This window comes from Oryzias melastigma, linkage group LG2 (genome assembly GCF_002922805.2).
Source record: "Oryzias melastigma strain HK-1 linkage group LG2, ASM292280v2, whole genome shotgun sequence".
In the NCBI taxonomy this organism is placed as follows: domain Eukaryota; kingdom Metazoa; phylum Chordata; class Actinopteri; order Beloniformes; family Adrianichthyidae; genus Oryzias; species Oryzias melastigma.
The window spans coordinates 20,035,982-20,062,071 of NC_050513.1; the positions used below are offsets into that span (position 1 = coordinate 20,035,982).

Consider the following 26,090-nt stretch of genomic DNA (forward strand, 5'->3'; position numbering starts at 1 on the left):
GAGCTGAATAAAATTCAGTGAATGTCTATATTACCTCGTTAAAAAGGGTTTGCAGTTCAATGTGAAACAAATGTTTCACACTGTGTTTAGCGTATAGTCTAAATGTCAAGCTTTCTACACTATATTTTCGACCAAATCAGAAGTTAACCCCGTTTTTCATTGTTTAATTTATCACTTTCGACTTTCTTTTGATTTTAGACGAGATATTCTGCCGTGTTCGCGTTAACCTTCGGCCATGTTTGATCAAGCCTCGTCCTCGAGAAAAAGCTAAAACGTATGTCGACTTGTTTGACAAAAACGTCGACTTGTTTGACACGCCATACATAAAAATATGTTATTTTAAAATAAACGTATTTCTTTGTGGATTTGGACAACGGGAAATGTAATTTTGTGAACATTTTCCAGAAATTTGAGGTCTTTTCGCTTTGTTTCGTGTACTGTTTCCGAGCGGGAAAATACCAAATCTGGCAACCTGACAATCAGCAAATCCGCTTTGCGCAGGCTCGTGCCGCGTGCAAATTCAGTCTGAAGCTAGCAGCAGCACGAGGAGCCACGCGCTTGGAAGGCCCGCAAGAACAAATAAATTGTTGAATAGTCGGTATGTTTTTTTTTATGTTGTTGTAAATATGTCTTTAATACCATTGAAGAAAAAACTAACTGTATTCCCCGTTAGTTTGAAAAAACTTTATTGAGACAAAAAATCGCTCGACAGATGCGCGGCGAAGTTAACTTAATTAAAATGTATATAAACTTAACATTTTCAGCGTTTATCTTGTTTTAGTTGGCTCGGTTTGATAATTTAGTTGGTTATTTTGCTTAAATTATAAAGTTGGCGTCGTCGTTTGCGGCCTCGCGCAAGCTTTGCAGCGTCGGCGGGAGCTGCGTGGACCACCGTTCTGCGCATGTGCGAAAAACTTAGCTAGCTTACAAAGTGGATGAGTGCGTATTTTTGTGTATTGTGTATTTGTTTAAATATACACGTTGGTTCTAGTGCGGGATTATCTAGTGTTCTGATTTTTTAACGCATTTCGTACTCTTTCCCGCTACGGTGTATATGACGTCATCCATTTCCGAAGGATAACGCTATTAAAAATGAACATTTTATTTTTTTTTAATTAATACGATGATAACTTAAAAGCTTATTTTTAACAAAATGTACATATAGTAAACTTCGATTCACACTAGTTTCGCAGAGACTAATTTTGAATTGCAGACTCGGACAGCACTACAAAATGGCGGACGCCCTATATTCCCCTTTGTGAATAGGAATTTAATTCTGTCAAATTGTGTACAAATGTACAATTAAATCATCTTCATAAACAAAATAAGTGAATACAGTTATATTTATAAAGTGTTTATAGTGAACTTGTGGTACTTAATAAGTCTCCTAAAATGTAATTGATTAACAAAGTTGACTTTTAAAGCTGAAATCTTCTATAAACCCAGGTTCTGTTGATTGTTTTAAAAATAAATTATTGTAGTTTACAATACAGTGAAGTTATTAACTAATATAGCAATCAATTTCAAATTTTTTCATCTTGATTTAAGGAAGAAAAAAAAGCCAAATGATTAAAAAATAAACATTAAAGCAACAAAATTTAGACTAGTCTCCTAAAACGGATGAATATCCAGAATTACTGGAAAAATCTAGTATGTTAAAACATAGAAAAAAATTCTCCCCTTTAAAGAATTAAATGAAGCTCAAAAACCTACATCTAGAGTAAGATGTGAGGTAAATCTGTAGTTTTCTTAAAATCCTTTTTACTTTACATAAAAAGTGAAAAAATATTTACAATAAATAAATAAAACAAACTTTTCAGTCTAAAGTTCAGCTGACTGAAGTCATTTTCAGTCAAGTTTAGATAATTTCTATAAATATTTAAACTCTTTAACGCCTGAATTTATTCCTAGCTTTGGAAAACGATATTCACTTAAGTTTTTGCTTTTAAGTAAACGCTACATTTAGGTAATTTTATTGCTAATTTGGTTTGTCGCATATCTGAGACAACAGTCATTAAAGGGTAGAACCTTTTAGGTTCTTGATAGTTGAATTATGGACGACTAGCAGGACGTAATCGAACTTCAAAGTAAAGTGCTGAGAGGTTCTCAATTTTAAAATAAAGCTTCATAACTCCTAGATAAAAAAAAATCAGTTTGCTGAAATAAATAAAAAATAAAATATATATAATAGTGAAATAGGAAAATGATTAATATTACAAAAATATTGAACGCTCTGGTACGAACGAACTGTTGCAACTCGTTATGTTGGGTCCGATCTAGACCTGATTTTCCGTTGTTCCCGCTCTTCTGAGCCTCTTCTTGTGTCCTCAGATCAGACGGATAAAATGGACGACTGGGAGGAAGAGGTAGGACAGTTCTCATTGGTTCATCCATGTGTTTTTGCTGTGGACCTCCAGCCTGACTCTGACTGGTTCACAGGGAACCACGCCTTCCTTCACCCCCGCCAGCAGCACTAACGAAGGTACCCGGGTCCATGCGGGTGTGAGGTTGTGTATCTGCAGGTTGTACGTCTGTGTGGTAACGCGAGTGTTGTGTTAGCTCCACAGAGAAACTTCTGGAACGGAGACGCTGGCGATTCGGGAAAAAGTGAGTTCATGCTGGCTGTACTTTTACGTTTTTACAACACGGTAGTCTGAAGATTTGCCTGAAATGAATTCACTCTCAGGGAGAGGACAGGCTGGTTCTGACGTCTCTGCTTCTGTTTCAGACGGAGACACTTGGAACCAGTCCAGCCGAGGGCGAGGAGGCTTCGGGAGAGGAGGCCGAGGAGGTGCTGTGAATGTTTGTCAGATCTCAGCTCTTCATATGAAGCTGATGGAGGTTCTTCATCCTGTCAATAAATGAAACTTTCAGGGTTAAAAACTCGAGCAGAACCTGATTCTCCAGAATTCCTGCTACTTCTATAGTTTGCAGGGAGGAGCTTTAGTTCTTGAGTTAACGGTCGTCATGCCGACAGACCTCATCCTCTGTGGGGTTTTAGAACACTCCTGAGGAGTTCTAGAGGTTCTGGTGGTCCTCTCCAGACCTCAGAAACCTTCTGGTTTGTTGAAGCTTAGAGCTGACGTGTAGCTTCTCGTCCAGACTCTGTGTCAATAAAGTTTTGTTTTGGTGCTGGTCAGGGCGCGGCAGAGGCTTCAGGCGGTCGGATCAGGACGAGCTCAATGGTAAGAGAAGCCGATCGTGTTTTCTCGCCGTCCAAACGTTTGCGGCTCTGACGCAGATCTCTGAACGCAGGAGACGATGGAGACCGAGGAGACTCGGAGAACGGTGAGGAGGCTCTGAAAGGTGAGGGTTCTTTGAGGTTCCTGAACTCTTGTGTCCCTCAGGGTTCAGAGGTAGAGGCCGAGGAGGAAGAGGAGGCGGCTTCAGATCAGGTATGGTCTTTCTGTGAGCTTCATCATCAAATGTTCCTCTGCATCAACGGTTCTTCTCTGACAGGTGGAGAGCAGCGAGGACGAGGTGGAGGAGGTACGAGGAGACCGTCGGAGACCTCCAGAGGTTCTCCTCAAGACCCTGACTGATGTTTGTGTTTGACTGCAGGTTATCGAGGAAGAGACGAAGACATCTTGACTGCAGGTGACTGCTCTCAGCTCTCTGACCTTTCTGTGACCTCTGATCTCTGACCTCCGTGTTTGTGTGAAAGCTGGAGACAGCGGAGGAGCCGAGAACAAAGACGGCGCCGATGGAGAACGTAAGCTTGAACCCGTAGACCGTTTTTGAGTCTGGTTTCAGTTCTGGAGCTGCAGAGTCTCCTCTGACCCCCTCCAGGACCCAAAGTGACCTACATCCCCCCCAGCCTGCCAGAAGACGAGGACTCCATCTTCTCCCAGTACAAGATGGGCATCAACTTTGACAAGTACGACGACATCCTGGTGGACGTCAGCGGGACCAACCTGCCCCCGGCCATCCTGGTGAGGTCCTTCCTCAGTCACAGCTCTATTCCGATATAAGGAAGACGGACACAAACCCAAAATGTATTTTTGACCTTCAATTTTCAAACTGGATTATTTTTCTCAATGAGTCGACTAAGCAGATGGTTCGTAGACGAACATCATTAAACATCACTAGCTTTAAACTTGAAGTGTTGAAGCTATAAACTAATTAAAATAAAGAACATTAGTTTATTAAACCTTTAATGAATCAAACCAGGATCACGTTTCATCCCTCAGTGAAATAATTCATCACTAACATTTACAGCCGTCAACGTAAGTAGTAGTAAGTTTGCACTAATGTAGGTTTAGCTAGATGAAGATTCAGTGTTAAACTCAGTCACAACCTACTTTGAGATAAAAACGAACATCGACTATTAAACTAGTTGACCGCTTTAATGGTGACGTAATCATGAGTAATTGTGACAGTCTGCCTGTGAGGGACGTAGTCGGGGCCACTTGGATAAACACAAGTTTCAAATAATCCATGTGTGGTGAAATATTTCATTCTTTGAGTCTCCAAATACTCTGATATTTTGCGATCTGCTTCCAAAAATACAAATATTTGTGACGCGTGAGATTAATGATCAATCTAATAGAGTAAAAACTAACTTATTGCTCTAAAATGCAAAAATTATGTTGGATTTTAAGTACGTAAACAAAAGCAAAAATCCTGTCACAGGAAGGAAACGCACTTCAAAGTAAAGCATCAGTGAAGGTTCTCATTTTCAAAATAAAAGCTATTGAGTTTTTTGCATAGATATAGTATGAAAGAGTATTAGTCACTATATAAACAAAATAAATGATTTATGATTACCACTTTAAATCTCGTAAATTTATGAGAAGAAAAGTTGTAACTGCTAAATGGGTCCTGTGCCAAATTTGACTTTTTTTCCTCATACATTTACGACTTCTAATCTTGTAAATTTACAAGATTTAAAATTGAACATTTACGAGGAAAAACTCTGAAATTTACAAGATTAAATCTAATAGATTTACGAGACTAAAAGTCATAAATGTACAAGAATTAGTAATAAATTCTCAAGAAAACACTTGTAGATTTGCTACATTAAACGTAAATTTATGAGAAAAAATAGTGAATTGACATCATAAAAGCCGTATAATAACGAGAAAAAATTTGTAATTTTACTAGATTAAAAGTTGTAGTTTTTTGAGAGAAAAACTTGTAAATTATACTTTTTTTTTCTTTTTAACAAAGAGCTCCGTTTACCAGTGTTTTTGGTTTATCTTCATACCCTGAAAACCTTTGACACCCTTGGTGTTGAAAGACGACACGTTTTTGCTCGTGGAGGCCAAAAACGACCAAAAAGTTCCCTAGCGATACGTGAGTTTTGGAAGCCGTAAACGTGCGGTGACGTTGACTTTTCATTGGAAATGTCCAAATGAACTCACATTTTCAGAGGGAAAGTGATTGAAGTTTTAGTTTAGACTGGAGTCTCCTTAATCCCTGTGGATTACAGATTTGATGTCTAGAAGGAGAGAACGTTTCAGATGATTCGGTTTATGTCAGCAGATGCTGATCCTGAATCGAACGGTTTCTGTTCTGGATTCAGGTTAAGTTAATCGGGAGTCAAAGTCGACCAATCGTGTTCAGAGACTCCAGCTCACTTCTCTGATGTAGAAGTCCTCAATCAGATGTAGGGAAGTCGCTTCAGGATCTGGAGTTTTCCTGATCCGTGGTCATCAGGGTTCTTAACGGGTTCTTGGGTTCTCCTTCCAGACCTTTGAGGAGGCCAAGCTGTGCGAGTCGTTGAAGAACAACATCAGCCGGTCCGGCTACGTCAAGCCCACGCCCGTCCAGAAGTACGGCCTCCCCATCATCTCAGCTGGCAGAGACCTGATGGCGTGCGCTCAGACCGGCTCCGGGAAAACGGCGGCGTTCCTGCTGCCCATCCTGCAGCAGCTGATGGCGGACGGCGTGGCGGCCAGCCGCTTCAGCGAGATCCAGGAGCCCGAGGCCGTGATCGTGGCCCCCACCAGGGAGCTCATCAACCAGATCTTCCAGGAGGCGCGGAAGTTCGCCTTTGGGTGAGTGGGGCCGTCAGGAGGCGGGGTCAATCTGCAGCTGTGCTGGCGCTGACGCGTGCGGCGTCCTCACAGGACGTGCGTGCGGCCTGTGGTGGTCTACGGGGGCGTGAACACCGGCTACCAGATGAGGGAGATCCAGAAGGGCTGCAACGTTCTGTGCGGGACTCCGGGTCGTCTGCTGGACATGATCGGCAGAGGAAAGGTGAGCGCCGCGTCCGCCTGACGGTCTGGCTCTAGAGGCTCCGCCCCATAACGCTCCGCTCCTCCAGGTGGGCATGAGTAAAGTTCGCCACCTGGTGCTGGACGAAGCCGACCGCATGCTGGACATGGGCTTCGAGCCGGACATGCGCCGCCTGGTGGCCTCCCCGGGCATGCCGCCCAAAGAGGAGCGGCAGACTCTGATGTTCAGCGCCACCTTCCCCGAGGACATCCAGAGGTCGGCCACGCCCACCTGAGCACCTCCAGGGGGAAGTTCTCCGCCGCTGTAACGTGAATGTCTTCCAGGTTGGCGGCTGACTTCCTGAAGGTGGACTACCTGTTTGTGGCTGTGGGAGTAGTGGGCGGAGCCTGTGCCGACGTGGAGCAGACCTTCATTCAGGTCACGAAGTTCAACAAGCGGGATAAGCTCCTGGACCTCCTCAGGACTACAGGTGAGTCCCGGCTCGCGGGGGGCGGAGCTCCTGGAGAGCGGAGGGTCATGGTGGCATCTCCTCAGGGTCGGAGCGCACCATGGTGTTCGTGGAGACCAAGAGGCAGGCCGACTTCATCGCCGCCTGTCTGTGCCAGGAGAAGCTCCCGACCACCAGCATCCACGGGTACGTCCACGCCGTCCGCCGCCACGGACAGTGCTGGTGCTGATGATGTCACCGTCTCCACAGCGACCGGGAGCAGCGCGAGCGGGAGAAGGCGCTGGCGGATTTCCGCTCGGGGAAGTGTCCCGTCCTCGTGGCCACGTCGGTGGCGTCCCGCGGCCTGGACATCCCGGACGTGCAGCACGTGGTGAACTATGACCTGCCCAACAACATCGACGACTACGTCCACCGCATCGGGAGGACCGGTCGCTGCGGCAACGTGGGCCGGGCCGTGTCCTTCTACGACCCCGACGTGGACAGCCAGCTGGCCCGATCGCTGGTCGGCGTCCTGTCCAAGGTGAGGACGCGATGCGTTCAGGGTCCGCTTTTGGATCTGTTCAGATTGCATTGTTGGAGTCTGAGTTTTCTTGTTGCCCATAGCAACCAGGTTCTGTGAGCTGGTGGGCGGGGCTTTCCCATAATCTCCTCACAGGAAAATAAATCATAACTTTTTTCTGGTGCATCAGTTCCACTAATGTTATTGGTAGGGCTAAACATTATGACTATATTAGGAATGTGGGCGTGGTTAAAATAAAAAAAACCCGTTGCTAAGGAAATCCAAAAATGTACTTTCTCCGATCGTTCTAAAAGTTACATATATTTGTTCGTCATCACCAGACGACCAAAAAATCCAATGGTTGCTATGGAGATAAACAGGAGCTGTACTTTTAGGAGATGAACATCTGTGAGGTTCTTGTTTGTTCCTGCAGGCTCAGCAGGAGGTGCCCTCATGGCTGGAGGAGTCGGCCTTCAGCGCTCACGGCTCCTCCTCCTACAACCCCTCAGGGAGGACGTTCGCCTCCACAGACTCCAGGAAGGTGTGCAGCTCTGCTCGTCCGCTACCACCTCCTCCTGGTCTTGGTTCTTCATCCTGTTCTCTTCTTCTAGGGAGATTCCTTCCAGGACAGGAGCAGCAGCGCGACGACTCCGGCTGCAGCGCCCCCTGCTGCTGCTGCAGCAGATGACGAGGACTGGGAGTAGACGCCCTCCACAGAAGAAAACAAGTGTTCAAATATTTACTGTGTTTACTTTAGTTAAAGTAGAAACCGGGAGGTTTCAAGTCCAGGAGAAAGAGCCCAACTTCTTCCAGACACCACAGAGAAAACTGTTTTTTGTTCTCTTTTTCTAGATCTGTTCTTGATAAATAAAAGTTTTCAACCTACGAACGTCTCTTTGTGTTCAATTTAACCTGACAGCAAAAAAAAAAAATGATTTCATTCCAGACGTCCATAAATGATGCTTGAAGTTTGAGACTTTAAAATAATTATTTTATTTTTCTTCTGGTATTTCCTGTTTTATTCTTTAAAAAGTGAAAACAACTTGAATATTATTTGTGCTTCATTCATTTCCTTAAGTTGGAATTCTGTTTTGTACATCAAAAGTACAGTCTAATACTTTCTATTTGTTTTATTTTAGCCTGTGTTACTACATCTAGTCTTTTTCAAGCTTAAGTTTGATCCGTTTTTCTTTATTAGCCATCTCTAGCTGGTGTGTGTAGTTTTATTTTGCTAGAACATTTCTGCTTTTGCCTCCTGAACTGGTTCTGATCTGGTTTTCTAGAACTGGATGAGATTTACTCCAAACCTGCATCATTAAGACTGTCAGTGCGCAGCAATATTTAGATTAGAAAAAACATGGTTGAATTCATGTAAAATACAATGTTTACTGAATCAACAGGCAGAGACAAATGAATCAAATAAGGAAAAAGAAATGCCCTAGGGATTAGAAAATTTGAAAACAAGATCTAGTGACTAAGACGTGTTTTCTCAAACTCAGATGAAGTTTTATTTGTTTTTTTGTAGAAATGTAACATTTCCCAACATGCACAACATTAACCAGAAAGGATGAGCTGAAGCATCATGAATATCAAAGCCCATCCAAAGGAAACGACACAGAAAAACAAACTTAAGTGGAAAAATATAATAAGAAAAATATTTTTAACCAAATATACGTACATACTAGTACACAAACGTAAATACGTACATATTTACTAATATAAAATAAATTTCACTTGTATTGAACCATTTTTTACATTTACTAATAACTATTTTAAGATCTTTATCCAAAGGATGCCAAGGTTTTGTCCCAAAAACAGAAGAACATCTCCATTTTACATTTGTTTTTACTCTGCATGATTCAAACATGAAATGACCTCTGATTATGATAATGTTCCTCTTTTAATATCCACAAATTTGAATGTATTTCATTTTTAAGCCACACATTTGTGAATTCATGAAAACCAACTTTATGACTGACCACTTGGTGGTCAAACATGAATTTAAAGGACTTAGTTTCATGAATACATTTATTTTGGAATTGAATTTTTATTTTATTTTTATTAATTAATAAATGAATAATTATTTTTTTTAGTGAGACAACATTTTTCTTGAAACAGGGGTCTTTTGTTTCTTTGGATTCTGTTTTTGGAGTATATTTAAAGTTCCCTAGTTTTTTTAAATAAAAAAAATTCACTATTACCTCTATTTATCTAAATAACTTTTAAGATTCCATATCAAAGATAATATGTGATCAATAAAAAAACTTAAGCAACTACTAAACTATTTATTATTGTTATTACTATTATTTTATTATTTCATTTTTTAAATTATTATTATTATGGAAATAACTAAAGAAAGAAATAACTAAAGAATGTGTAAATATAATTATCTGACTTGCTAAATTAAAAAATATGAACATTTTAGAGGATTTAAAAGTTTGTTCAAACCATTATCTGGACTCACTGAAACTCTTTAATAAAAAAATCCGAGCTGTCCTTGAACGCGGCGCGCGCTGATTGGTTGTTGTCCTGGATTTGAAACGCTCCGTAACGGTCGCGCACTGCGCTCCTGTTCGGCTCTCCGTGGTCCAAACGTTCGGTGAACGCCGTCAGGTACCGCGCCGGTGAAGTAACGTCGAACAGGTTGACGTCACGAACGTTTTTCTCCTTTTTTGTTTCTTTTTATTTGAAACGCCGCGAAAGTCATGAACCCAAAACTTAAACGTCAGGTAGGGGGAAGTGACGTCATCACCAGTCTGATAAGCGTGAATCACACAGTTTTATAGTGACCAGCTGGGAACAATACATAAAGTTTTTGTTGAACGTTTTTGTGTCCTGTTGTTGTGACTAACAGGAAGTGACGTCAGGGAGGCTGGCAGGCACCCTCAAAGTGAACAGGTGAGTTTAGTTCTTCAACCAGAACTTGTCTGGAGAGGATCTCAGGTGAAGTCTGTGCGTTTCCTCCTCCAGACAGACTCCAGCAGGTCCGCCGGACGCCGCCTTCTCACTCTACTCCACAGACTCGGAGGAACAGGTGAGGAACCAGCCGGGACGTCCCGGTTCCGGTCCACTGCTCACACCTGTCCGCTGCTCTCAGGTGTCCACGCTCCACAGAGGTCTGGATCGCTGCGCCGTCCTCCTGGACCACATCCTTCAGGCGGACGCTGCAGGTCAGGATGTTCACAACCCTACGGTGGATTTGAACCCACGGTCAGAGCAGACACTCCACCACCAGAACGGTACCGTGGTCCAGTAACGGTTTGTCTGCTGCAGGGATCTCGTCTCCTCAAAGAACACCATCAGAAGCAGCAACCAGGAGGAGAACTCCTGCTGGGAAGAAGAAGCTTCCTGGAAAACCGGGTCAGAGTCCTGGAAGAACCACACGGTCCTTCAACCACTCCAGACCTGGTTCTCACACAGGTGAGGAACCTGAACCGGGTTCAGTTCCTGCCCTCCACACTGACCACCAATTCTTTTCCTGGTCAACCCTTCAAAATAAAAGATCCAGTTTGATTGCTGTTCTTCTTGTCTGAACAGTGAAAGCTGGAGCTGCTAGATCCAGAGTGAACACCTCGCAGGGAAAGAGCTCCTCAAAGAGACCGACCACAAAGACAGGTGAGCTGCAGAACACCTGGGAGTGATGGAGGGACACCGGCACAGCAACTTCATCCACTTTAGTCACCGACATCTCTGTTTGAACTGCAGGAATCAATCATCTCAACCATCCTCCAAAGACAATGAGTAACAGATGTTTTAGTAAATGCAAATGTGAACACAGACAGTTAAAATACACGATTCAGTTCTTTAAAGAATATCGAGATTAGAAATAATTACAAATTAGAAACTCAAATATTTAACTGTTCGACTCATTTTTGTGCTCTTAGCATGTCGTGAGTGTGATCTTAGCGTGTCGTGAGCGTGATCTTAGCGTGTCGTGAGCGTGATCTTAGCGTGTCGTGAGCGTGATCTTAGCGTGTCGTGAGCGTGATCTTAGCGTGTCTTGAGCGTGATCTTAGCGCGTTGTGAGCGTGATCTTAGCGTGTCTTGAGCGTGATCTTAGCGCGTTGTGAGCGTGATCTTAGCATGTCGTGGGCGTTCCTTTAGCGTGTCTTGAGGTCTCCGCATGAGCCCACCTCTGGATGATCCTCATTGATCAGTTTTCAGGAACTCTTTCTGCTAAATGATCAATCGTGGGTATTGACCTGCAGGTCTCAGCAGCTCAGGTCTTCATGGACGAGTCAGCTCCACTCCAACAGCGACGCAGACCTGTGCTGCTGGTGCACAGTCCGGGCTCAGGCCCCGCCCACTCCAGAGACGAGCTGTGAGGTCTCCTTTACCTCCAGAGCCTCCGACCATCACGGCCTCCCTCAGATCCTCACAGCAGGTCGTTTCAGTTCCTCCTGAGTTAGAGGGCGCTGAGCAGGACTGTGTCCCGGTCCGAGACCCCGGCCCCCACAGCTCTGCTGCAGACCCTCCCAGATCTGTGGAGGAGCAGGAGGCGGCCTCATGCAGCAGGACGACTGTCCACAGACTCCTGGAGGAGCTGAAGGCCACCACTGCAGAACAAGGTAAGCTGGAAGGAAGGTGGACGGTGGGGACGACACAGCTACTGTTAGCAGCACGTTAGCTAGCTCTGACTGTCATCCTTAAGCTGTATCATTGTAACTTCACGCGTGTGTTTATATACAGACAGGTTAGCAGAGCATGTCAGTCTGGAGCAGAGCTCGTCTCCTCCACAGGTCAGACTTGAACCTTCCAGCCCGTCAGCTGAGAGAGCAGAAGGTACGTTGATGATGTCTGATTGTGGTGTTACAGCACATGTGTATAATAATGCTATATATCTAGTTCATAGTTGTGTTAAAAAAAGTTAAAGTTTTAAAATTGTACTTGTAGAGTGTTCAATAAATGTTTATCCTGTTTGACACGCGACATAAAGTGTGTTTTGGATTTTGGCTTCTTGATCGATTGAGTTTGACCCTCCTGAGTCAGGGGGTGAAACAGTGTTACCATAATTCAGTCAATATTGGAACTCAAGTTAAGTTTTTTTTCCATTCTAGTGTTTTTTCTTTAAGAATGTATTTTTTCATTTGTAAATGAATCTGGTCAACGTTGCTCGTGTGCTCTGTCAGTTCTGGGCCTGCAGGGGGAGCTGGAGAGCGCTCAGGCCCGACTGCAGCAGCTGCAGGAGGACCTGGGTGAACTACGGAGAGCGCTGCAGGACACACAGAGCCAGCTGAAGGACGTGCAGGCAGAAAACGCTCTCCTGAAGACAGGTTCTTCTGCCTCATTTGTTTTAGAGCTTCAGAGTCGACGGGTTCTGCAGAAACCTTGTTATTTGAACAAACCTTTATTAGTTCGGTGTCTAGAGGACATTAGTAACCACAAATCAACCTGGATTGTGAGCGCTCCCCTTCTCTCTGTTGATGCAGACTTAGACTTCCACAAACAGCAGCTGCTGGACGGCGAGCGAGTGAACCGTGAGCTGGCGTCGCTCGCCCAGCTTCGTCTGGAGGAGATGGAGAAGCTGCAGAGGTTTGGTTTCCTTCAGTGGAGGACTTTGGTGGTGGAAGCTGGTGCTTCATCGGTCTTCTGCTGTTTCAGCCTCCTTCAGAGCGCCGCGGACACTCCCACCGACCGGATCAAAGGCTTCCTCCGCTCTCTGAGCCAGGCGGAGCCGACGCCCACTGAGCACGTGCAGGAGCGGAGGTCACCTCCCCCTGGAGACGCGTTCCCCCAAAGCGACAGAGAGAACCCGCACCTGCAGGCCTGTGCACGGCGCGCCCGCTCCCCGTCTCTCTGTGACTCCGCCTCCCTGTGGTCCACCTGGAGCGCCAGGTCCAGCTCCACCTTTGACACCAGAGACGAGGCGGCGTTCAGGGACGGCCTGGCGGCTCTGGACGCCAGCATAGCCAGCCTGCAGAGAACTTTCCAGCTGGATCTGAGGAGGTGTTGAGCCGGCGGGTCGGCCCAGAACCGTGGAGGTCCAGACCTCCTTTAACATCAAACTTTTGATTTTAAATAAAGTTTTATCTATCCTACAGTCTCAGAAATCTGCAAACTCTTTGGCTCCAGTGTGGCTGTGTACAAACAAAACCTGGTTCAGGCTTCCACGTCGTGCATTAGCTTCTGATAATGCAGACTTCAGAGGGCGTTATCCCACTTACAGAACAAATGACTTTTAGTTCTATTGTTTTTGGTTTACATGGCTTTTTAACAAAAAGTGGAGTATTTGGTACGTGGTGCAGCAACATGACGACACACATCTAAGCTAACGCTGACCTTGACTGGAGCAGGAAATCGATATAAAATAAATAAATGCTGATCATCACTTTGGGTTAAATAAGCATCAGTTCAGACAGATTGTTGTCCAGATGATGAAGCAAAAGTTAGTTTTGAAGAAACCAGCACAGTGATACAGAACATTTGGACTATTTGACTGGAACACTGAACACAGTTGGCACAGCAGAGGAAGCTAGTTTCACTGTTAACTCAGTGGTACAGACGCAAGTTGAGGTGATCTGAAGTCCCACAGCGCGATATGAGCGACGGGCGTGGCGTAAAGGTCTGCTAGCAGCTTGAATGGAGTGGCACGGCCAAAATGTAAATATATGAAGTTTGACAGGTCGACACGTCGCATCTGCCAATCAGAAACTCATCTTTGGGCACGTGACGTGACTCGATCAGTGGGTAGAATATTAATCCAATGCCAGCGTTTTTGTCCTGAACTTTCATCTATTTCAGAGTAAAAATGGAAAAAAAAAAAATTGGTTGCTAACTGATGCTCACCATATAGCAACTAGGGGGCACCAGTTACTATCTGGTGCACGTAAATTAGTAACAGAATTTTTTTATTGTTCTACTAAAATTTTTAGAAACTTTTTTTTACTTCATAAAAAAAATACTTAAGTTTTTAGACATTTTTCAGCTACTATCTGGTGTGGACCAGATAGATCTATACATCTATATACACATAAATATTTTTTTACTTCAATGTTTGTTTATTTATTTTTTACTTTCATTTTACAGCCAGGATTGCTGCTTGTTTTTTCTTTGTTTTTTTTATCCAAAATTTGAAGTAAAAGTATATTTTTAAATTGAAGTAGAAAAAAAAGTTTGCTAAAAATGTAAGTAAAAACTAACAAAGATTCTGGTTACTAACTGGTGCTCACCTTAAATATAGCACCTTATAAACGCCAGTTATTCTTTGATGTATGCAGAAGTTAATAACCAGAAAAATATGTATTTTTACTTTAATTTTTAGAAAAAAAAAATTCAACTGCAGCTTAAAATATAATAATAATAATATTAAGAATTTTTTACTTCAATTTTTAGATTTAGTTTCTGTTACTGTCTGTCTGGAGAGATAGATCTACATAAATCTATATATAGAGACTATATATAGAGATAAACATGTTTTTTACTTCATTTGCTTTTACTTCAATTTTTTCCAGCTTGAACTGCTGCTTATTTTTTCACCTTTATGATTAAGCTTTAGCAAAAATCTAAAAATTGAAGTTAAAAAAAATATTATTTTTAAAATAAAGTACAAAAAATATTTTCTAAAAACTAAAGTAAAAATAACTTAAAAGAAATTCTGGTTACTGACTGGCTCTCAACATACAGCAACTAGTGCGCACCAGTTACTAGCCATCTGGTGCGCCCAAATGGGTAATCAGGAAAAATTATATTTTTACTTCATTACTCTACTTCAACAACAACAACAACAATTTCACTTCAAATTTTAGAATTTTTTTAAATTTCTTTTTAAATTTATATATATTTACTTATTATTATTTTCAGTTAGTATCTGGTGCGCACCAGATAGTAAGTGCGATGTCTCTTTGGGGCTCCATATAAAATAACTTAAATTCAGTAATTAAAAAAATATGTACATTTAAAACCTTAAATGATGTGACAGAATTAATGTCATGGAAGCCAACAGATAAAGTTGTATTTATTGCATTAGATGAGTAAATAACGTACTTTTGTTTAATTGTATTTGATTAACGTGAACTCCACTTTTCTGGTTTTCCTGTTCGAGTCCCGTTCCCGCTCAGAGCGGATCCAGGCCGGCACGCGCTCAGGCAGCGCCGCGGAGCATTGTGGGATGCTGGCTGACGGCAGAGTCAACATGGCTGCAGCTCTCCGGAGGAGGACCGAACCTGCAGGAAGAAGGCCGTGAATCGAGCTCGGTTCTGGACCCGCTTGGACCGCTCCCGCGCTGCTCCCGGAACCTCCGTGCTGTTGAGGGCGCTCACCGACCGCAGAGGACCGAGGGAAGCCACCCGCAGCCGCAGAGCCACAGCCGGGGAGAAAGCCTCGTATGAATCCCGACGAGAAGGAGGACTGTGAGTGTGCGGCACCACAGGCCCAGACCAGCCCGGAGAGCGGAGCTGACAGGTGGGCACGCCGGCAGGAAAGAGTCGGGGATGCCGGGCACGTCGGGAGCGTAGCTAGCTCCCCGCTGTTAGCCGCGCGGGAGCTCCGCGTTTTCAGTGAAAATATTTAGACAACACTTTCAGCAGATTTGAAATTATTTTATTTGATGTTAAACACTTTTAATACGACGTTTTAAAAGAAGAAGCGCGTGAAATGAAACTAAAAAACGACCGGCGGGCCTGCTAATGTTTGCTACGTTAGCCTGCTCAGTCACGCCAGAAACCTGCAGCAGTCTGTGACGCTTTCCCGCTGAAAGTCCCCCTAAAACCGGACCGCCGGGCTCGGTTTCAGCCTGAAATCCGGACCCAGTCTTCCTGCGGTGGGTTCTGCACCTGAATCCGTGCAGCTCCTGCGCCAGCTGCTGCTGTCTGCAGCCCGCAGACTGTGTCCTTTAAAGGGGAACATCTCCACCAGCGGCTGGAAGGAGTCCCGGTTCTTCTGGGATGTTCGCTCTGGACCTGCTGACACTGAGGGGGTTCTACCTGCAGCAGGTGTCACCTCTAACCTGGAGCTGCCACAGTGTGAACACTAACATCCACAGATCCTGATTCAGAATCATCCTAATCTGGACCAGCACCAAACTCCAATGATGCTGACGTTTGTCCAGGAGAACAGAGATGTCAGAACAATGACGATCCATCAGTGCTGACGGGATTCGGTGTATAATTTTACATTTTTGGGGGATTTCTCTGTGTTGGGATGCATGTAAACACGGCGTTCATGAGTTTGTGTGTGAGCTCTTCTTTCTTTTTGTCGTTCCTTCAGAGAACACGAGGAGCCTGACGTAGAAAACCCAGAAGCAAGCCGAATGTAAGTCAACAAAAACCCAGAACTGTGTGGTCGTCCCTCCTGTCTCGGTCCGTTTCTACCTGCCATCATCAGTCCTCCGGTTTCAGGACAAATGCTTTTATTTATTACATCTCGTACTTTGACCAGATATAAACGATCCATTGCTGATAGCGTCAGGAAATCAAGCATCGTACCGGAACCACCTTTGACCCGTGAGTCGGTTTCCTTTGGGCTGCTGGGACCGCCGGTTCCAGCCGATCCGTGCTGGAGTCCCAGAGCCATTTATGAGGCATTCAGGGTCAGGGGTCGACTGATGCTGGGCGATATGGAGAAAAATGTATATCAAGATGTAAATTATTTTATATCGCGATATACGACAAAAGGGTTTACTTTCAGTTATTCTTTAAAAAAAAGCGTACTTTTCGGACTGTTTTAAGTTACAGATAACTCAATAATCACAACATTTTTTATGGTGCACAACAGTTTCAAGTTTCTGAGGAGAAAAACATTTTTTTACGTCAATTACATCAATTATTGAAGAGTTATCTTAACCAAAACAATCTAAACTCTGGAGCTAAAGCTCTGATGTTGAAGATCATTTTCATTTGTATTTTTTTTTAAATAATTGATGTCATTAAGCAGAACTTCAGTCTCATTTTTGAAAAGAAAAAGAAGTTCTCGCTAGTTTTACTTTGAAACCAGAAAAGCTTCACTGACACTTTATTTTGAAGATTTGGTTACTTCCTGTGTTAGTAATACGGCTCATTCGGCTTTGTTTTAGTTCATAAATGAAAATCCAACATTATTCAGTATTTCAGAGGAACAGAAATTTTACCACATGGTTATTTACTACTCTCTACTATATTTGAATCAGAAATCTGTGAAGTCGTGAACATTCATACTCGAATGTTCTGGAGCAGATCACGAAAATCCAAGTACTTGGATACTTGTTACTCGTCGGTTAGAAACTCTTATCAACAATAGAAGAGAAATGGAACAATAGACACGTTACATCACTGAGCCAAGAGTTTCCTTAGTTGCTGATTCATAGTGTTTTTAAAACAGAAAGCTGCGTTCGGTTCATATTTATTTTACTTCTGCATTTCCTGTCTGTGAATAAAGTCGGTAGTGAAGCATTTTTCAAAGCTATTTCAGTTCCAGTTCTGTCCCGTCACGTTCTCAGAAAGTACAATTGTGTTTAAATGGAGGAGAAAGATTTATAGTTCTGTAAAGTGTCCAGAAATTCAACCACCAACCCTCCAATCAGCTTGTTTGCCTTGAGGACTCGTCTGGACTTCCAAACAAAGCAGAACTTTTCACGATTGTTTCTTCTGCTAATTTGGAGTCGTGCTGGGATTAACGATAGTTTTCACCAAAAATGTTCTCCTTAAGCCACGTTACACATCTGGCACGTTGAAGAATGTGGCATTCTGGGGCGCGCTTTCATGATACGGTGTTCACACCGGACTCGATACTCACAGTTGGGAAAAGGTTTGAAAGACATGGGGTCTTAGAATTCACACAGTTACTCATTTCTCCTTCATGATCCATTTTCAAACAGTTGGTACTTGTGTGTTTTTTCATAAGGACGCCATAGAAACAACACTATCAAGTCCCTGATTGGTCAACTGGTTTAGCTTTTCGTTTGTACGTAGAGCCTAAAAACAGACTTAAAAACTAGCAAAGTGACACCTGAACAGGAGAGTTTTGAACGCAGAAGCTGATGCACATTTACGTAGACTTGATTGGAAGAGGCGCTTGAGTCCAGTGAGAACATAAATTAAACTCATCTCTTTCTAATGTGTTAAAAGGAACATAGGAAATGATTGTCATTGATATCCAAATGTGCTTAAGTCACAGAATCATGGAACTCAACAGCTGTTAATGACAATCGTGACTTGATTTTTTTTTTTTCTATTTTGTTACATAAGTCACAGTTGAAAATAAAATAAAGCTACTCTAATTTTAACTGGTTATTTTTTTTGACAGATATTTTTATTGGATATATTAAATTAGGTAAAAATTAATACACAAAAGGGATGGTGTAGCTTTTTATAGTGGAAGTGTTCTGGGGTTAATTTAGATTTTGCAGACTTTTAAAAATACATAAATCTTTCCCAGTGCATTGTGGTCTGCATCCTGATTGGCTGTTGACCTTGTCAATCAATCTCCACCGCGCTGTCTCCTGTAGAGCTACCACGAATAGTCGACTAATCGACTGTCAAAATAGTTGACGATTAATTTCATTCACGCTAGCATTATTGCAGGTAATGCTATATATGTAGTTTTTAGTTAGTTAAAGGTAACGATGGTTAAGATGTGTGCTTTACATCTATTGGATTAGGATCCTAACCCAGACTCTGGGTCTGCATGACCCTACATCTGGGTCTGGACCACCATCCGCCAGTTAGTGACCCCTGGCCTGAAACGTCTGCAGATTTCACCTATCACAGGTTATTTTTGGAACCTAACTTCTGCCATAAACGAGAAAAACTCTGTTTGGATGGTGTTGCTTCAGAACTACAAGAATCTTGTATCTGTATGTTCAATCAAGAGAAGCTAACGTTAAAAATTCTGATTGTTGATGTCGTGAAACTATCCGGTTCCACGTGCTCCATCGTCGTCATCCAGTAGACTGATGGCTTGTTGTTAACTCTTATCCTCTGATCGCAGGAAGCGAGCGGCCGCCAAACATCTAATAGAGCGCTACTACCACCAGTTAACGGAAGGCTGTGGGAATGAGTGCTGCTCCAACTCCTGGTGCGCCTCGTCGGCGGGATTCACGCGCATGGACAACAATGCGGCGGCCGTCAAGGCGCTGGAGCTCTACAAGGTCAACGCCAAGCTCTGCGACCCACACCCTTCCAAGAAAGGCACCGCCTCCACATACCTGGAGAGCAGCACGCACAGCAACTCCGCCTCCAGCGAGCAGCAGGCCAACCACAAGGAGGCGCACGCGCTACGGGACAACTTTAAAGGTGAGTTTGGGATTCTGCTGAGGCGGATGAAGGAAGAAGGTTCTGGTTTGACCCTCTCTGCTCCCGCGCAGATGTGACTCACCTGACGGAGGAGAAGGTGTACGAGATCTTGGACATCTGCGGGGAGAAGGAAGACTACTCCCCGCTGATCCGGGTTATCGGCCGGGTCTTCTCCAGCGCCGAGGGGCTGGTGCAGAGCTTCCGGAGGTCCAAGCCGCACACCAAGGAGGAGCTGAAGTCCCTCCAGGGCAAGGACGAGGACAAGGACGAGGACGAGAAGGAGGCGGCGGCGTGCTCCGCCACCGCCATGGAGGAGGACTCCCCGACCTCGTCCTCGTCGACGAGGCCGGGCGAGGGTTCCTCGGGGGACAACGACGTCCAGAAGCTGGCGCCGGACGAGGTCTCGGTGGACATTGAAGCGGTGCGGCGCGTCTACGAGCGCCTGCTGTCCAACGAGAAGATCGAGGCCGCCTTCCTCAATGCACTGGTTTACCTTTCGCCCAACGTGGAGTGCGACCTGACGTACCACAACGTGTACTCGCGGGACCCGAACTATCTGAACCTGTTTGTCATAGTGATGGAGAACAGCAACCTCCACAGTCCGGAGTACCTGGAGATCGCGCTGCCGCAGTTCTGCAAGGCCATGAGCAAGCTGCCGCTGGCCGCCCAGGCCAAGCTGGCCCGCCTCTGGTCGCACTACAGCGCCGAGCAGATCCGCCGCATGATGGAGACCTTCCAGCAGCTCATCACCTACAAGGTGATCAGCAACGAGTTCAACAGCCGGAACCTGGTGAACGACGACGACGCCGTCGTGGCGGCCACCAAGTGCTTGAAGATAGTCTACTATGCAAACGTGCTGGGCGGCGACCTGGACGTGGAGCACAACGAGGAGGAGGACGAGGAGCCCATCCCCGAGTCCAGCGAGCTCACGCTGCAGGAGCTGCTGGGCGAGGAGCGGCGCAACAAGAAGGGCCCCCGCGTGGACCCGCTGGAGACGGAGCTGGGGGTCCGCACCAACGACTGCCGGCGGCCGCTCATCCCCTTCGAGGAGTTCGTCAACGAGCCGCTCAACGAGGTGCTGGAGATGGACAAGGACTACACCTTCTTCAAGGTGGAGACGGAGAACAAGTTCTCCTTCATGACCTGCCCGTTCGTCCTGAACGCTGTCACCAAGAACCTGGGCCTGTACTACGACAACCGCATCCGCATGTACAGCGAGCGGCGGATCACCGTGCTCTACAGCCTGGTGCAGGGCCAGCAGCTCAACCCCTACCTGAGGCTGAAGGTGCGGCGAGACCACATCATCGACGACGCGCTGGTCAGGGTATGTGGACCCGCCCCTCCCCCGCGCCTCTGCCGCCCCTCCCCCGTCTGACCTTTGCTCTGTCCCGCAGCTGGAAATGATCGCCATGGAGAATCCTGCCGACTTGAAGAAGCAGCTGTACGTGGAGTTTGAAGGGGAGCAGGGCGTCGATGAAGGAGGCGTTTCCAAAGAGTTCTTTCAGCTGGTGGTGGAGGAGATCTTCAACCCCGATATCGGTACGAGACGCCGTCCGCCGCTGCTCGAGTGTCAGATGGTTCTGGTAGGACTGGATAGACCCGGTCGAGTTAAAGGGTGGAGGTTGTTAGAAGTGTCGTTGAAATCACCGACCGCCCCAGTTTGATTCTTTACAGTTCTGGTTTGGGTTGATGTAGTCGTGCCGTTTCCTGTTATTTTCAAAATAATAATCCTAGTTTCTAAAGTTCAGGTTAGAGAACATTTGGTACAAACGTCGAGGTTTTGTCTGTCCAGCTGAGTTTTAGAAACATTTGTGGTTCTGGTCCGCTTTGGTCTCAGTCGAGGGTGTTCTGTGGCTGCAGGCATGTTCACGTACGACGAGTACACCAAGCTGTTCTGGTTCAACCCCTCGTCGTTCGAGAACGAGGGCCAGTACACGCTGATCGGCATCGTCCTGGGGCTGGCCATCTACAACAACTGCATCCTGGACGTGCACTTCCCCATGGTGGTCTACAGGAAGCTGATGGGCAAGAAGGGCACCTTCAGGGACCTGGCGGACGCCAACCCGGTGAGACACGCAGCGCTTTGGTTTCCTCCTCAGGTTGGATTGTTTGGAGCTCCTGGATGTGTACCGTTGGAAGTACCAGCAGTCGTCTAGAATACATGATACCGAACTATCAGGCGTGATATTTCAAGATAAGTCAGTTTATTGATTGTGTTCACATTGACTCAGAACTTATTCAAGATTCTCTACATGCTAGCTGTTTTAGAAGCGTTAGCGTGTCTGTAACTCACATGAAAAACATACTAATACCGGTAAAACAGACATCACAGAGACTTTGATAACTCCAACAGTCGTGTTAGCAAATTCACAAAAAAAACAAACTTGTTAGTAACACTAAACAAACCTCAAATTAATTAAAAAATATATGTTTCCAGACGGTAAAAATAAATCAAAAGATAAAGAATAAGCCAGATTAAAAGGTGGTTCTTGAGCCTCTTCTTAAAACCTCTGAGGTTCTCCAGGAGGCGGATCCACAGCGGAGGACTGCAGTGGTGGAACAAGGTCTCCCCGTAGGTCGTGGTCCTCACCGTAGGAACAACTAAGACGCAGGTGCCAGTAACTCGTACGAAAGAACAATCTGATAGTTACACTGAAGCCGTGTTACCCTTTTGACATCCGACCATGTTAGCAATGCTTAAAAACCAGACTGTTAAGGCTAAAATAAACATCACTGTAGCTACGCTAGCTCCTCATGTCACTGACGCGTAAAATAATAAGTCTGCTATTGCTACACATTAGCCGCATTAGCATGTTCACAATAACACCCACTGTTGTCAGTAACACGTTAAATAAAAGGCAGATGAAGGTAAATCAAATGCTACTGTGAGTATACTACCTCCAGATATCGTTAGTAACACAGAAAACACGTCTTCACAATAAATCTGTCTTGTTTATAACTCGTCATTTTGATAGAGCGTATCTGTCGACATCAGTGAACACAAACAGAATTCATCCTCAAACAGTTTTATGACGGTCATCATTATTTGAACAGATTTAGGATTTTAGGTCTTTCAGAGCAAAAAATCCGACACTCCTAATATGTATACATACATATGTATACAGTGTTTTGGTAGTAACTTCACTGCAGCAGCCTCCTGAAGACACTGCTGTGCATCAGCGGCTGAACGCTGCACGTCTGTGTCTGCAGGTCTTGAACCAGAGCCTGAAGGAGCTGCTGGAGTACGAGGGCAGCGTGGAGGACGACATGATGATCACCTTCCAGATCTCCCACACCGACCTGTTCGGAAACCCGCTCATGTACGACCTGAGGGAAAACGGGGACAAGATCCCCGTCACCAACGAGAACAGACGGGTAAGGGGGCGGGGCCTATCCGCTGAGCTTCGGTCTGAACTGGAAAAGCATCAGAATGAGGTTAACCTTAAAGCAGCTTCCTCCTGATGCTAAAGAGATCAGATCTGAACAGATGTGACTTTTGGCCACAAGGTGGAGCCAGACTCACGTTTCAGTGGCTGCATGCTGAGTCAGCACTGCAGCTGCTGGAGGTCAGACGGTGAAAGTGAGGAGTGTGGCTTCCAAACGCAGAGATGACTGTGGTTTGTGAGTCACGACAGCGGAAAAGGTGGAGCCTGAAGGTCTCTGAGGAAGAAGAGGTCGGCCGTTTGGTCGACGTCGATCTGAGGGCAAATTTAGTGATAAGAAACGCTTTCAAGGACACGTTTCAGAGCCTTCTTCTGGTTCTGTCCCATCAGTCCGGAAGAGACGGAACCATCAGGAGATATAAAAATGTTCAATATGAAAGAAAAAGATGGACTGAACCATCTAGAAACCCCCCTCTGTTGTCCATTCAAGCCTGAAACCAGATCAAACCAGATTAGCTCCACGTGGTTCCATCAGAACCTTCACCATAGATCCAAAGGTTTCTGGCTCGGTTCTGAGCAGAGGTCTGTGCATGACCGTCCCGCCGTCTTGTCCCCGCAGGAGTTTGTGGCGCAGTACTCCGACTACATCCTGAACAAGAGCGTGGAGAAGCAGTTCAAGGCCTTCAGGAGAGGCTTCCACATGGTCACCAACGAGTCGCCGCTCAAGTACCTGTTCAGGCCGGAGGAGATCGAGCTGCTGATCTGTGGCAGCAGGGTGAGACCAGCTGCTGCTGATCGATTCCGGGGCGCCGCTGCTGCTGTGCTAACATCTGTTCTCCACCGCAGAACCTGGACTTCCAAGCGCTGGAGGAGACGACCGAGTACGACGGCGGGTACAACCGAGACTCCCGAATCATCAAGTAAGAGACTCTTTGGAAGAGTTTTTAGACGAATCGATAGATCAATAATCAGTCCATAAAAGTACAGATCGATCGAACGCATTAAGCTAAAGTCTGCTAGCTTGATGCTAACGTGTAATGGGAATTCCCATAGGACGGCTAGTGCTAATGCTAACGCTCTGTCTGAAGTGAACTAAATGAACATCTTCATAAACTCACAGGCGGGAATTTTCCAAACTCCTTTTTTATAGTTACCATTTGTTGTCTAATGCAGCAGTTGTTGCTTATTCTTTCTTCTTCTTCTGGTATAAGGTGTAACGCTGTAGCGCGATCGCCACTTAGTGGCCAAACTGAAACGCCCTCCTGATATGAATATATTGAAACATAAATGGATTATTAATGTATTTCTAAACAAAAGTGTAAACTCTAATTGAATTGAATCGAGTTGATTCTGGACAGTACTGCCGATACCCAGTCCTAGTTCTTGGCGTAGACTCAGTCCCACGACGTCCCCGTGTGGGGGTGAACGCTCCGCCCCGACGCCATGTGTTCCCATTGTGTGGTGACGGCGCCGGACCTGTGTCCCGCAGGGAGTTCTGGGAGACGCTGCACTCGTTCGGGGAGGAGCAGAAGCGCCTCTTTCTGCAGTTCACCACCGGCACCGACAGAGCCCCCGTGGGGGGGCTGGGCAAGCTCAAGATGATCATCGCCAAGAACGGCCCCGACACCGACAGGTGAGCACGCCCACTGCACCACCTGAGCCATCCAACCTGTTAGGTCACCAACGAGAGGAAGTCACATGACCCAGTTACTCTGTGACAATCCCAAAACGACCTCTGCAGCCCTCATCATGACACTCACACCAGCTGGTTGTTTACGCGTACAGGGACTTTGTTTGGTAAATAAAGTTGGAGAAAAATGTTTACATTTATCTTGAAAATAAAAAAAGAGGTTTGTCTGCAGGCGCTTTAATTTTTGAGGTTTTAGGAATAAAGTCTGCAAAAATGGAGGTCGTCAAGGTGAAGGTCACTGAGGTCACCCTAGTGGCTCCAAGTGGAAGTAAAACTTCACCTGGAAAGTTCCTGCATTCCAGGTGGAGTTTAGATCTGCAAAACTGCCTTTTCTAGAGAGGCTTCATATCCAAATACCACCACAATAAATGTTGCTGTGTTACGCTTGTTCCAAACCTCGTCAGCAACATGTACGAAAACACAGTCTGATATTGCTACGCTTTAGCCACGTTAGCCTTATTAACCATGTTAGCAACATAAAAAAAAAACAGACTGAGAACGCTAAAACAAATGTCCCTGTAACTACGCTAGCTCCTAATATTCATAATGTGATAAACGAAAAGAAAAACACAGTTTGACATTGCTACACATTAGCACAAATTAACCTAGCCTTATTAGCAACTTAAAAAAAAAAACAGACTCATAACACTAAAGCAAATGTCTCTGTAACTTCGCTAGCCCCTAATGTTAGTAAAATGAAAAAAAGAAAGAAAAACAGTTTTTTATTGCTACACATTAGCTGTGTTAGCGTATTTACAAAGAAACTTAGCCTTGTTAGGAACATTTAAAAAACAGACTGATAACGCTAAACCAAATGTTACTGTAACTATGCTAGCTTCTAATATTAGTAAAACAGGAAAAACTGTTTGACAAAGCTACACATTAGCTGCATTAGCGTATTTACAAACTAACCTAGCTTGTTAGCAACATTTTAAAAAACAGAAAAATAACGCTAAACCAAACATCACTGTAACTATGCTAGCTCCTAATGTTTGTAGCATGAAAAAAGAAAGAAAAACAGTTTTTTATTGCTACACATTAGCTGCGTTAGCGTATTTACAAAGAAACTTAGCCTTGTTAGCAACATTTAAAAAACAGACAGAAAACACTAAACCAAATGTTACTGTAACTATGCTCGCTTCTAATATTAGTAAAACAGGAAAAACAGTTTGACAAAGCTACACATTAGCTGCGTTAGCCTATTTACAAACCAACCTAGCCCTGTTAGCAACATTTAAAAAACAGACTGATGCTAAAGCAAACTTTACTATTACTAAAACTACGCTAGCTCTCAATGCTAGTAACACTAGCGTATTAACAATAACACCCAATGTTGTCAGTAAAACGTTAAAAAGGCTGATAAAGCTGAATACCTCCAAGGGTCATTAGAAACCTTTCTGTGGGAACCGTCTGTGCAGCTTTGACTCCGCCCCTCCCCCGCTGTTGTCCCCGCAGGTTACCCACGTCCCACACCTGCTTCAACGTGCTGCTGCTGCCCGAGTACAACAACAAGGACAAGCTGCGAGAGAGACTGCTGAAAGCCATCACCTACGCCAAAGGGTTTGGCATGCTCTGAGCCCCCACCGCTCCACACGGACACCCCCAGCCCCCTTTATCAGACGGAAAATGTGACAGTCGGCCGAGGGACGTTTGGTTGTAATCGTGCGCTCCTGTAGTCCCCCCC

The 26,090-nt window shown here is 45.0% G+C and overlaps 3 protein-coding genes across 3 annotated transcripts; all 3 read left to right on the forward strand.

Moving 5' to 3' along the window:
• The first annotated feature begins 447 nt into the window (after nucleotides 1-447).
• Nucleotides 448-8,013, forward strand: ddx4 (DEAD (Asp-Glu-Ala-Asp) box polypeptide 4). Its single transcript, XM_024265248.2, has 20 exons — nucleotides 448-598; nucleotides 2,332-2,366; nucleotides 2,440-2,482; nucleotides 2,560-2,607; nucleotides 2,729-2,791; nucleotides 3,141-3,185; nucleotides 3,256-3,288; nucleotides 3,348-3,395; nucleotides 3,460-3,489; nucleotides 3,562-3,597; nucleotides 3,665-3,712; nucleotides 3,790-3,932; nucleotides 5,692-5,999; nucleotides 6,072-6,201; nucleotides 6,269-6,435; nucleotides 6,504-6,649; nucleotides 6,715-6,814; nucleotides 6,878-7,148; nucleotides 7,561-7,668; nucleotides 7,739-8,013. The coding sequence occupies exons 2-20, from the start codon at nucleotides 2,346-2,348 to the stop codon at nucleotides 7,829-7,831; spliced, it is 1,881 nt and encodes a 626-aa protein (XP_024121016.1). The 5' UTR covers nucleotides 448-598; nucleotides 2,332-2,345; the 3' UTR covers nucleotides 7,832-8,013.
• Nucleotides 8,014-9,652: 1,639 nt separating this feature from the next.
• On the forward strand, nucleotides 9,653-13,177 carry ccdc14 (coiled-coil domain containing 14). The gene is made up of 11 exons (XM_024265215.2): nucleotides 9,653-9,856; nucleotides 9,982-10,025; nucleotides 10,098-10,161; nucleotides 10,225-10,297; nucleotides 10,401-10,547; nucleotides 10,665-10,742; nucleotides 11,336-11,695; nucleotides 11,817-11,909; nucleotides 12,257-12,400; nucleotides 12,557-12,659; nucleotides 12,729-13,177. Exons 1-11 carry the CDS (start codon nucleotides 9,833-9,835, stop codon nucleotides 13,078-13,080), a joined length of 1,482 nt encoding a protein of 493 aa, XP_024120983.1. The 5' UTR covers nucleotides 9,653-9,832; the 3' UTR covers nucleotides 13,081-13,177.
• A 1,967-nt stretch (nucleotides 13,178-15,144) lies between these two features.
• On the forward strand, nucleotides 15,145-26,090 carry LOC112142011 (ubiquitin-protein ligase E3A; the record flags this gene model as incomplete). The annotated part of the gene is given in 11 exon segments (XM_024265246.2): nucleotides 15,145-15,527; nucleotides 16,332-16,376; nucleotides 19,029-19,333; nucleotides 19,405-20,657; nucleotides 20,728-20,872; nucleotides 21,194-21,399; nucleotides 22,544-22,708; nucleotides 23,336-23,491; nucleotides 23,563-23,636; nucleotides 24,206-24,349; nucleotides 25,862-26,090. Coding segments are annotated over 11 exon segments (2,691 nt in total). The 5' UTR covers nucleotides 15,145-15,450.

What these genes read in the sequence shown, in the direction of transcription:
- ddx4 (XM_024265248.2), top strand. Translation starts at nt 2,346, where the DNA reads ATGGACGACTGGGAGGAAGAG. An exon ending in TGGACGACTGGGAGGAAGAG is followed by an intron (nt 2,367 to 2,439) that starts GTAGGACAGTTC and finishes ACTGGTTCACAG; the next exon opens with GGAACCACGCCTTCCTTCAC. An exon ending in GCGAGGACGAGGTGGAGGAG is followed by an intron (nt 3,490 to 3,561) that starts GTACGAGGAGAC and finishes GTTTGACTGCAG; the next exon opens with GTTATCGAGGAAGAGACGAA.
- ccdc14 (XM_024265215.2), top strand. Translation starts at nt 9,833, where the DNA reads ATGAACCCAAAACTTAAACGTCAG. An exon ending in GGCACCCTCAAAGTGAACAG is followed by an intron (nt 10,026 to 10,097) that starts GTGAGTTTAGTT and finishes TTCCTCCTCCAG; the next exon opens with ACAGACTCCAGCAGGTCCGC. An exon ending in GAGATGGAGAAGCTGCAGAG is followed by an intron (nt 12,660 to 12,728) that starts GTTTGGTTTCCT and finishes CTGCTGTTTCAG; the next exon opens with CCTCCTTCAGAGCGCCGCGG.